This window comes from Fukomys damarensis, unplaced genomic scaffold, assembly GCF_012274545.1.
Source record: "Fukomys damarensis isolate Sample0158 unplaced genomic scaffold, DMR_v1.0_HiC HiC_scaffold_37, whole genome shotgun sequence".
Lineage (NCBI taxonomy): Eukaryota > Metazoa > Chordata > Mammalia > Rodentia > Bathyergidae > Fukomys > Fukomys damarensis.
In genome coordinates this window covers 11,186,347-11,197,410 of record NW_022900949.1, presented here as the reverse complement: position 1 = coordinate 11,197,410, position 11,064 = coordinate 11,186,347, and the positions used below count along the sequence as shown (strand labels likewise).

General features: G+C 58.2%; 2 protein-coding genes across 2 annotated transcripts in view; both read left to right on the top strand.

Annotated features, from left to right (window-relative positions):
- Positions 1-4,126, top strand: part of Madcam1 (mucosal vascular addressin cell adhesion molecule 1) — a 6,700-nt gene extending 2,574 nt beyond the window's left edge. Inside the window, exons 3-5 of the mRNA XM_010635150.2 lie at positions 67-396; positions 1,608-2,102; positions 3,367-4,126. Coding sequence (XP_010633452.2) covers positions 67-396; positions 1,608-2,102; positions 3,367-3,551 — 1,010 coding nt within the window. The 3' untranslated portion in view covers positions 3,552-4,126. The remainder of the gene's footprint in view (positions 1-66; positions 397-1,607; positions 2,103-3,366) is intronic.
- Positions 4,127-4,627: 501 nt separating this feature from the next.
- Tpgs1 (tubulin polyglutamylase complex subunit 1) overlaps positions 4,628-11,064 on the top strand; it is a 6,940-nt gene continuing 503 nt past the window's right edge. The window contains exons 1-2 of the mRNA XM_033759572.1: positions 4,628-5,118; positions 10,694-11,062. Of these exons, the coding sequence (XP_033615463.1) occupies positions 4,781-5,118; positions 10,694-11,062 (707 nt within the window). The 5' untranslated portion in view covers positions 4,628-4,780. The remainder of the gene's footprint in view (positions 5,119-10,693; positions 11,063-11,064) is intronic.

Here is an 11,064-nt window from a genome sequence, read left to right as displayed (position 1 = left end):
CGCCCCAGCCCCTCCACCAAGTCCAGCCTGACCCCGGGGCTCCACCTGGGCCCACTCTGCCCACAGCCTTCCCGGACCAGCTGACCGTGTCCCCGGCCACCCTGGAGCCGGGGCGGGACAGGGAGGTGGCCTGCACGGCCCACAACGTCACGGCCCAGGACCCAGACGCCCTCTCCTTCTCCCTGCTCCTGGGGGACCAGGAGCTGGAGGGAGTCCAGGCCCTGGGCCGGGAGGAGGCTGAGGAGGAGGCGGCTCTGGAGGCCGAAGACCCGCTATTCTGGGTGACCCAGCGCTGGCTGCTGCCCACCCTGAGCACTCCCGTCCCGGCCACCCTGCACTGCCAGGCCACCATGCGGCTGCCCGGCCTGGAGCTGAGCCACCGCAGGCCCCTTCCAGGTGAGCAGGTTACTCCTGGCCACCCAGGCCAAGCGCATCACAGTGCCCATCCTCACCTGTGGTCCCAGTCAGGGCTTGGCAGACACAGTGCCCAGCACATGGGGCACTTGGGAAGACTGGACTCCATCTTTGCTGTGCCACTCTGTGGCAGCCAGAGAGCAAGTCATTAATTCAACAGATGTCTCCTGAGCACCTATGTTGTGCGGGCCCTACGGTGCCACCCTCCCAAACTCTCCACAGCTCCCATCTCCCTTGGGGTCAAAGTTCTGCGCCACCATAGGCCACAGATGCCTGCACAACTGGCCCTGTTAACATGTTCCCTCTGTTGCAGCCACACCAGTTTCCCTGCTATTTCTCCCACACACCAACCTCTGTCCTGCTTCAGGGCCTTTGCACAGGCTATGCCCCCTGGATCACCTCTCTCAGAGGTTCCTCCCCCTTACTTCCTCAGCTCTTTGCTCCAATGTGACCCTAATGTGGCCGCCCCTGAGTACCCTGGGTAAAGGTCCCACCCTCACCCCCAGGTGTGCCCACACACACCTGTCCCTCCATTGACACCCAGTGTCCTCTGTGTCCTGTTGTACCCATTCTCTGTCCTCTACCATTGGTGTCACAGAGCTGGGAATCTGTATGTCCCGTCTAGGGTTGTGTCCTCAGCAGCTAGAAAGGACCCTGGCACACAGCAGGTGCTTAACTCCTGTGACCGACGTGTGTGTGTGTGTGTGTGCTCTGGGCAGCGTTCACACTCATGCTTGTGTCAGCGGGCTGGCCCTGGGTCCTAGTGTGGAGTGTTGGGGCCTGGACTGCAGGCAGAGGCAGGGAGGCGTGTGACGGGACACAGAGGCAGCTGTACTCCTGGGATGTTCACCCTACAAGCCAGGCCTGATGACACGCTCCTATCATCTCTGGGAGGCTGAGGCAGGAAGGTGCCATGTTTGAGCCCAGCCTGGGCAACTTAGCAGGATCATGTCTCAGGCAGGTGTGGCTCAGTGGTGAACACTGAGTTCCATCCCTGGTGTTGCACAAAAAAGGAAGGAGGAGGAGGATGGGAGGAGGGGAAAGTGGTGGCTCAAGGTCCCTTGCCTGATTCTGCCCACTCTGATATTCGGCCACCAGAGTGGTCTGGGAGAGTCCTGGAGGGGCCAGACAGGGACGCTCAGGGAGGAGTCGGGCCTGGGCTACAGTAGAAAAATGGCTTCTCTGTGTTCTAGTCCTGCACAGCCAGACCTCTCCGGAGCCACCCAGCCTGACCTCACTGAAGCCCTCAGACCTCTTGAAGCCCTCAGACCTCACCTCACTGGGGTCCCGCCACTCCATCTCCACACCGCGCCCCAACTCTATCTCCGCAGAGCCCCCAGACACCCCCTCCCCACAGGCCACCCCCAAGCAGGCCTTCTCGCCCAGCCCCCACAGCCCCCGCAGCTGCCACCCTGAGATCCGCCAGGCTCCCACACCAGCGACCGAGAAGGCAGCTGCCTGGGGGCTGCTGTGCCAGGCATCCTGCGGGTCTGGAGTGGCTGTGCGCTGGACCCTGGCCCCCGGAGGCCTAGCTGCCTACCAGAGGAGGGAGGCTGGGGCCTGGGCATGGCTGGGTGCACCGATGCTGACCAACTCCAGCCCCGAGGGCTGGTTCCAGTGCCGCCTGGAGCCGGGCGGTCAGGTGGCCAGCCTATTTGTGCAGGGCCAGAATGCAGACTGGAGTACCTGTGAGTCCTGGTGCCCAGGGACGGGGACTGGGAGAGACAGGCTCCCTAGCTCACGATTACACAAGCCAGAAAAAAAAAAAAAAAAAAAAACTAGACAAGCCAGGTGTGGTAGCACACACCTACGTAGCCTGGGCCACCTAGTAAGTTCAAGGCTAGCCTGAACTATGCACATACCTTGTCTCAAACAAACAGGCAGATTAACAACTTTAAACAAGAAAGGGCCTTGCCGTGCTAGCCTCAGTTTCCCAATCTGACCAGTGAGCTTCCTTGCTGGAGGTTTCTGTAGATCCTGAGCCTTACAGGCTAGGAGGACAGCTCAATGGTGCTGCCACCCGCCTCAAAAGCACAAGGTCCTGAGTTCGATCCCCAATACAAAAAAAAGAAAAATAGAAATAGAATCAGGAGCCAGGCATAGTGGTGCCTGCCTATAATCCCAGGGCTGAAGAGACTGACGCAGGAGGGTCACCATGAGTTTGAGGCCAGTCTGAACTTGCCCCCCGCCTCAAAAGCACAAGGTCCTGAGTTCGATCCCCAATACAAAAAAAAAGAAAAATAGAAATAGAATCAGGAGCCAGGCATGGTGGTGCCTGCCTATAATCCCAGGGCTGAAGAGACTGAGGCAGGAGGGTCACCATGAGTTTGAGGCCAGTCTGAACCATATAGTGAGTTTAGGACTCGCCTGGAGTACACAGCAAGACCCTGTCTCAAAAAAGCTGAAAAAGAAGAAAGAAAAGAAAAAGAACGGTGCCGCATGCCTGTAATCCTAGCATTGCGAGTGGCTGAGGCAGGAGGATCACGAGTTTGAGCCCAGCCTGGGCAATTTACCGACTTATGAAGGCCCTGTCTCAAAATAACATACTTGAAAAGGACTGGGGATGGAGCTCAGTGCAAAGACCCGGATTCAATCCTCAGCACTGCAAAGAGAATGAGAGAGGGAAAGGGAAGAGGAAAGGAAAAAGTCAACATGGTTACCTGAAAATGTGTGAACCCGAGTATTTCACATTATTTTTCACAATATTTCGAGCTTTTCACACTAAGCCATGGAAAGATAGGCAGCTCTATTCCGTTCAAGCATCTCCATGTCACATGCAGATGGTGGCCAGCGGCCACCTTGCCAGACAGGTCCAGCCTATCAGGCCCTGGGTACATTTGGGGAGGTTCATGAGAATCCCTGGTGAGACCTCAGGACCCCTGGGCGGCGTGGGCTGCTGTGGAGCCTGCAGAGGTGTCCGGGGCCCTGACCACCACCCTCTTCCCCTTCCAGCATCCAGCCCTGAGGTGGTCCAGCCGCCTGAGGCCCTGTGGATGGGCGGTGTGGTGCTGGGGCTGCTGCTGCTGCTAGCCCTGGTCGCCTATGGTCTGAGGAAACACTGCCGGCCAGCAGCCAGGGACCTCACTCACCCGCCTGTCTCTCTGGGGCTGCTCCGTGTACAGGACCCAGTGGGGTGACCGGTGTCTCCACACACCAAGTTGCAGGGCTCTGGGCAGCGGCAGGGCTGACTGTGTACCCTATTCCCCGGGGGCCAACGCAACTGTGACCACTATCCCCAGCTGGCCGGGCTTCCCCCACCCTGAGGGTCCACGGCTGGAGAATAAAGGCCACGTGATCTGACCACTGGTGACGCCGATCGTGTTGAGAGAAAGGCCGAGACCTCCTCACATCTCCGATGCTACGCCACGCTGGGTGACTGCCCAGCGACAGGTGTTCACCTTTGCTATGGGGCGAAGCTGGGAAAACCAGGGCCTGCTGGGCTGGGAGACGACGGGCTTGTGGACGCTTCTGTGTGAGGGGCCACTACAGTTTAATGAGAAACTAGGAGTCTCCAAAGGACTAGAGAATTGTTCGGTGCGGAGGTTTTGTGGACAGACACTGAGGGCGGTTTATGGGGTGGGAAATGCCTTGTTTTCAGGGGGAGTAGGAGCTGGGAGAGTTGGGAGAGCTTTTAGAAATGAGATGGGCAGTCGAAGGGCTGGCCATCCCAGAAGGGAAAGGAGGACCTTGGACCCGACGGAACTGGGGCGCCACAGTTCAGAGCTATAGTAGACGCAGTGGTAGAATGCCCCATCTGGTGGCTAGGAAGAGTATAACCTGGGCGGCTCATTGAAAACCCAGGCTGCTGAGGGACAGAAATGGGGTCAAAACCGACCTCTAACCCAGCGCTGCGCACTCACAAGGAGCGGAAGGAAGCTAAGAACTGGGCCGAACTTGACCCAAACGCAGAAACTATGACCAGCATTTGAAAAAGTCCTGGAGGCGGCTCTCATTCCTGGAGTCTGAGAAGATCCGTCCTTCCTCGCGCTAAGTAGGATTGCTCTGATACCCAGGGAGACTGGTTGCTAAGAGACCATGCTACTAAAGGACTCGCCCACGAGCAATATGGCAAGCATTAAGGCTTCATGCCACAAATCAAGCCCTTACCGAGCTATTTTGGAATCTGGTAAAGTGCAGGTTCAGAGCCAGAGCCGAGAGCGCCAGTCGATACACTATATTCAAACAGAAGCAAAACATAATGCCAACTAGACCTTGGGAAAGGGATGGCCTTCTTTTATTTTCTGGAGTCTCATAGTCGTCCGGACCCCCACCCGCAGATGATATCTGCCCTTAACCAACATGGCTTCCCGGGGCCTCTGCGCGCCGTTAGAATACAACGCTTCCGGCCCCACTGCCCTCAGCGAAGATGGCGGCAGTGGAGAAGCGGCGGCCTGCGGGGACCCCGGCGGCCAGTTTCGCAGACAGTGGCCGGCCGTCGGTATCTCGGACGGCGGCAGGCGTCGAGAGCGAAGAGGACTTCCTGCGACAGGTCGGCGTGACGGAGATGCTGCGCGCAGCCCTGCTGAAGGTGCTAGAGGCGCGGCCCGAGGAGCCCATAGCTTTTCTGGCGCACTACTTCGAGAACATGGGCCTGCGTTCTCCGGCCAACGGCGGCGCTGGGGAGCCTCCGGGGCAGCTCCTACTGCAGCAGCAACGTCTAGGCCGTGCGCTTTGGCATCTTCGCCTGGCTCATCACTCGCAGAGGTGCGGACCCGCGCGGGCGGGACGGTGGCTGGACTTCAACTCCCGGTGTGTCTCGCGCTGAACCCAGCTCTCACAGGCACTCTGGGAGCTGTAGTCCGTGTGCTTCCTAGGACAGAGTGGAGTGGATTGGGTCAGACTACAGCTCCCAGCTTGCCACGCACAGGCACACCGCCTCTTTCTGGCGCTGATGCGGGGCACTCTGGGAGTTGTAGTCCGCGCGGTCCTGGACAGGTGCTGGTGAATTTGGGCTTGTTGGTGCTGAGACGGCTCAACCCAGGGTCTCATTTGTTTCGGCCTTTGCGCTTCCCTTCTATGACTGTTGTTTTTACTTGGTTTGGCTCGGATTGGTATTTGCATGCTGTGAATGGAACCTAGGGCCTCACACTTACTAGACGTGTGTACCACTGAGCTGCACCCACCAGCACCAGTGCCTCTGGCTCTGAAGGTCCTGAAATAAGAGGGCTGGGCCCAAGGTCACAGAGCAATCCGGCCCACCCGACTCTGCCAGCCACCTCCTAGCATCTCCATGGCATCCTGATCAGCTCAGCCAGAACCAACAGCTGCAAGGCTGGACCTAGAGATGGGTGACCCAGTCCTTCAAGGCTCTTCACAGCCAGCAGGTGTATTGGCCCAAAGGCCACCTTAGCACTTGAGTGTGAGACCACAGCCCTGGGAAGGTCTAGACTAGGGCTGAATCAAGTGGGGTGCAAGGGCCCTGTTGGTCACTTCTGTCCCCAGGGTGGCAGTGGTCTGAGCCCACACTCAGCGTTACTGTAGATTAGAAGAAGCTGACGTGACAGGTTTCAGTCAGAGGGCCACTCTCTGGAAGTCTAAGCTGGAATCTCAGGGTGTCTTAGTCACTTTATTCATTGCTGGGACAAAAAACTGACCTACAGTTTAAGGGAGAAGAGGTTTATTTAGGCTCAGGTTTTAGAAGTTTCAGTCTTCGAATGGTCGGCGGCATAGTGGAAGAGGAAAGCTGCTTACCTCATGGCGGACAGGAAGCAGAGAGCGAACGGCAGTGCTGAGAAGGAAAATAAACTCCCCTGGGCCACACCCCCAGAAACCCCCTCTTCCAACCAGACTCTACCTCCTAACCGCAAGTCAGGTATAGCCCCATAACCCAGTCATCTTCCGGAAGCCCCACCAATGAGAGCATGAGGCTCTTGGAGGACATCTAGATAGAAACCATAAAATAGGGGTCCCTGGAAACAGTGCCCAAGGCAGGTGGCTGCATGGTGCCTTTAGAGGGGTAGACCTAGGAGGGAAAGGGGAGAAAGCCAGGCAGAGCTGTGTTCAGCCAATCACCAAGGGAGGTGAGGTCACTGGGGGTCTAAACTCCTGACGATTCCCGCTCCCCCAGAGTGGAGTCCCCAGGGAGTCCCAGGGGAGCTGGGCAGAACAGCAGAGCAAGCCATCGCCACCCCAGGGGCTGAAGGAGCTTGGGTGTCCTGAGATGATAGCAGGCAGGGGCCTGGGGGGAAGGAGAGGTCTATAGAGGGCGGATTCTGCAGTTTCTTCAAGAGCTGAGCACAGGGTTCTGCTGGGGCCAGGGTGGGGAGTGCTGATTTGCAGAACATCACCGGAGTTGCTTGCCCATAGGAGCCAAAGCGAGGTGTGGACAGAGGGTCTGCAGCTATGATGTAGCCCTGGAACAAGAGGCTATTAACTAGGAGGGGCTATGTGACCCTCAGGACTGCCCTCTCAGGAGCCCCAGCCTTGGAGAACCGTGAAAATGACTAGCAGGCAGAACCAAAGATGAAGGAGCAAGCTAGGAGGATGTGGCATCCTGGGACATCTAGAAGAGTCTATTCAAGGAGGAAAAATGGTCAGCGACGAGGCCAACCTGGATGGTTGCCCAGGTGGAACACTGCCCAAGCACTCACCCTATAAAAATCACAGATGAAGATATAAGATTATATTAATCTCCCAAGACTGCAGTAACAAACTAGCACAAACTTAGTGGCTTAAAATGCCTGAAATGTATTCTCTAGAAGTTGAGCAGGCCAGAATTTGGAAATCAAGGTGTCAGCAAGATCGCATTCCCTGTGGAGGCTCTAGAAGGGGTACTTCCTGCCTCTTCCAGCTTTGGTGGCTGCAGAAAATCCTTGCTGTCCCCAGCCTTGGGGCCACATTGCCCCATCTCTGTGTCCCTCCTCACTTGACTTCTGTGTCTCTCTGCCCCCGTCAAAGCATACCAGCTATTGGGTTTAGAGATGACCCCACGTACCTGGTTACATATGCAAAGGTCCTGTTTGGAGAAGGCCACGTTCTGAAAATCCAGTTGAACACGACAGGGTCACCAGTCACCCAGGACGGGAACATTGCACCGCCAGCTGGTGGCAGTGCAGAATGACGGGACACAAGCGTCCATCCTGGGCTGGTTCTTGAGCCTTGTCTCCTCTTCTTCCAGGCCCCTAAAGAGGAGGATCCCTGTCCCGGCTTCCAGGGAGCTGCCAGTCGGCTGAGGGTCCTTGCTCAGCTCACATAGAAATCACGAACTGGCGAAGTGGAGCTCTCTGGGTGTTACCCGCTGCCGGCAGCTCTCAGCTCTTACTGTTAGCTGCCCTCCTGCGCTCAGATAACCCCTACTTTCCCATCACTCTGGCTCCCGCCGTCCCTAGTGTTGCCACCAGCTGCTCGTGGTGCCAGTGCACAACTCCTCGAGACAGAAGTCACAAAGAGGCCGGAGTCCACAATCCAGAAGAGGCTCGATTAGGACTTGTGCCACCGCATAAGGGGGAACTGTGCACAGAGTGGCCCAGCCTGACCTACAAGAGGTTGCTCCTGTCGGGGGACATGGCCAGGACAAGGTCCCCTGCAGATCTGACCACAGAAGTTGCAGAGGGACGGCTCTTCGGGCAGGTCCGAGTCCCATGCCCGTCGCAGCCACACAGCACATGTCTCCTGCAGCCGTGAGGAGAAGTCACCCACAGCCCTCTGTAGCTATCTATCTCTGGAGAAATGCAAAGTGCTGGCCACCCCAGGGGCTGAGGAAGCCTAAGTGTCCTGAGATGACAGCCAGGTAGGCGAGCAACATGCACCAGGCAGGAGAAGGGATGGCAGCCTCCGTGTCCGCACTGGCCTCGTGCCTTACTGACCTGCAGAGTTCCCTGGAGCACAAACAGGAAGTGCTGTCCAGAGGCCACCTGGGGGCAGAGCGGGAGTCAGGCCCCGAGAGCCTGGCCCCTGAGGCCACCACATTGCTGAATGTGGCAGTCAGAGGCACAATGACCTTCTGTAGGTCACCGCCAGGAACAGGCCAAGCCAGGGCCCTCGTTCTCGGACTGCCACCCACTCCGGGCTAGGGGCTCCCCCAGTGTTGACAGCCATCACTGTCCTGTGTCCCCTGCATGGAAAACCACTGGTCAAAGGTGGGGTATCGGGGCCAATAATTTAGCTCAGTGGCACCAGGCCTGCTTGGCAAGCGCAAGGTCCTGAGGTTGATCCCTGGTATCGGGGGTGGGGAGGTTAATAAGCTCCCAGGGCCCTTTCTGGAGACATCGTGTAAATACACTCTCTTTTTCTGTCAGATGCTCACAAGCCCCGCAGTCTGCTCTCACAAGTGCCCCAGAGTCCTTGTCCCTGCAGACAGAACCCCAATGGTGCTGGAGCCCATGCTCAGGCCCAGAGCTTGCTGCCTTAGCTCTGCCCTCCTGTCACCTGCCCATGATTCAGCCCTGCAAGGCAGCCTGAGCGTGGACACCCCCTGGCAGCCTTTCTTGCCCAATCCCTTGGCACCACCCAGGTCTCACCGGGCTGTGACTTCTTGCCTTGTGGCCTTGCGTGTCTTCCTGCCTGGAGGTCCAAAACATTGTCAACAGCACCTGGCTAGCACAGCTGGGTGGGGCCGGGGATGAGGGACACAGGGCCCCTCCCAGGCTGGGATTGGGTCCGCATTCTCCAAATGAAGAAAGCAAGGTCAGAGCTCAGTGATTTGCAAGACCATGAGGCCCGGAGGTGGAGGACAAATCCTGGAATGCAGGTCCGGACAGTTCCCAGCCGCATACCCAGGGTGCCTGGCATATGTCCCAGGAACCAAAGGAGGGCTGGGAGTTTTCCTCAGCTGCCAGAGTCATGGGTGGGCAGAAGGCAGATCCTCTGGTCTAATGCCTGGCAGAGGGAAACCAGGGCACAGAGCTGGGCCTCTCTCAGCCCACAGATGTTTCAATCACACTTAAACCTAGCCCTAGCACTCTAGAGGCTGAGGCAGGGGGATTGCTGCAGGTTCAAGGCCAGCCTGAACTGCATAGTGAGACTTCTTAAAATAAAACTAACAGGGGCTGGGGATTTGGCTCAGTGGTTCTAAGCAAGTGCTCACTACTGAGCCACACCCTCAGCCCTTTTTATTTTATTTTGAGGCAAGGTCTTGCTAAATCACCTGTTGTCATCAAACTCATCATCCTCCTGCCTTAGCCTCCAGAGTGGGTAAGAGGGCAGGCATGCGCCACCACGCCTAGCTTGCAGTGGCTCTGAAAGTGCCTGGAAAGGGGACCACGCGTGACTTCCCTTCACATCACAGCAGCCAAAGCAAGTCACACAGCACTGCCTGGCTCGAGAGTGGAAAGATGTGCTGTCCCAGGACCCTGGCATCTGCTCCTGGCGCTGCAGAACTCAGAGCCGCCCTCACAGCATGAAAGCGCAGATGGAACTGGGCCTATAACAGCTCACAAAACACACTGGCATCTGCCTGGTTCCCTGTGGCATCACTCACCCATGCGCTGGGGACGCGGAGGCCACTGCGGGCCAGAGTCATGTGGCGCTAGTGGGTGCTGTGTGGGAAACGGGAACAGCATGGTACCGAGTGCCAACGCCACAGCCCGGCCTCAGTGTCCACTCTGTGACAGGGCTTTGGAAGGCAAGCTGTCTGCACAGCAGCAATGAGCTCTGAGGCAGGACTGAGTGCCCACTGTATCCGGCTAGAGGTCAGGGTGCAGCGTGACAGGAACCTGACCCTCCTCTCGGAGCTGACCCCACAGGGGACGGAGAGGGCCCTGGAGTCGGCCGTTGCCCTCTGGGATTCTCTGCCTCACCTCAGCCTGCTCAGAGGCTCCGCTTGCCCGTGTGTTGCACCGCAGTGCTCACTACTGTGGGCCATGGGAAGGGTGGGGAGATCCACACAGGCCCTCAGTGGCCACATCTGGAAGCACGGGGAGAGTGCAGCACGCCTGGGGCCAGTTTTTGCCTGAACCCCAGCTCCCGCCTGGGGCAGGAGGCAGCCAGGGGCCACGGGGCATGGTGGCACACACCTGTCTTCCCAGCACCCTGGCAAGCTGGGGCAGGAGAATCACAAGTCCGACCGCAGCCTGAGCGACTTAGCAAGACCCTGTCTCAAAATGAAAAGTAGAAAAGGCTGAGGACGGAGCCTAGTGTAAAAGCACTAGGTTTCATCCCCTAACGCAGGGTGCGGGTTGGGGAAGGAGAGGCGACGGAGACATGTGGAGGAGGCCAAGATGCGGGGGTTGGGAAGCCTCTGGGTGGAGGTGCAAAGGCCCTGAGGCCAGCCTGGCCTGATGCTTGGGTGAGCAGGTGCCAGGTGGGCTGTGTCCCCAACACCCTCTCTTCCCACCCATAGGACAGCCTTCAATAACAATGTCAGCGTGGCCTATGAGTGTCTGAGTGCAAGCGGGCGCAAGAAGAAGCCGGGGCTGGATGGGCGGACCTACAGTGAGCTGCTTCGGCGCATCTGCCGGGACGGCCAGGCCCCAGAGGAGGTGGTGGCACCCCTGCTGCACAAGATCCAGTGCCGCGACCACGAAGCGGTGCCACTGGGCGTGTTCCGGGCCGGCATGCTCACCTGCTTTGTGCTGCTGGAGTTCGTGGCTCGGGCCAGTGCCCTGTTCCAGCTGCTGGAGGCACCAGGCCTGGCCACCGCTGACCGCCGCGTGGGCCAAGCTGTGCTGGACACCCTGGAGGGTGCCCTGGGCACCGGGGACCACGCCGCCA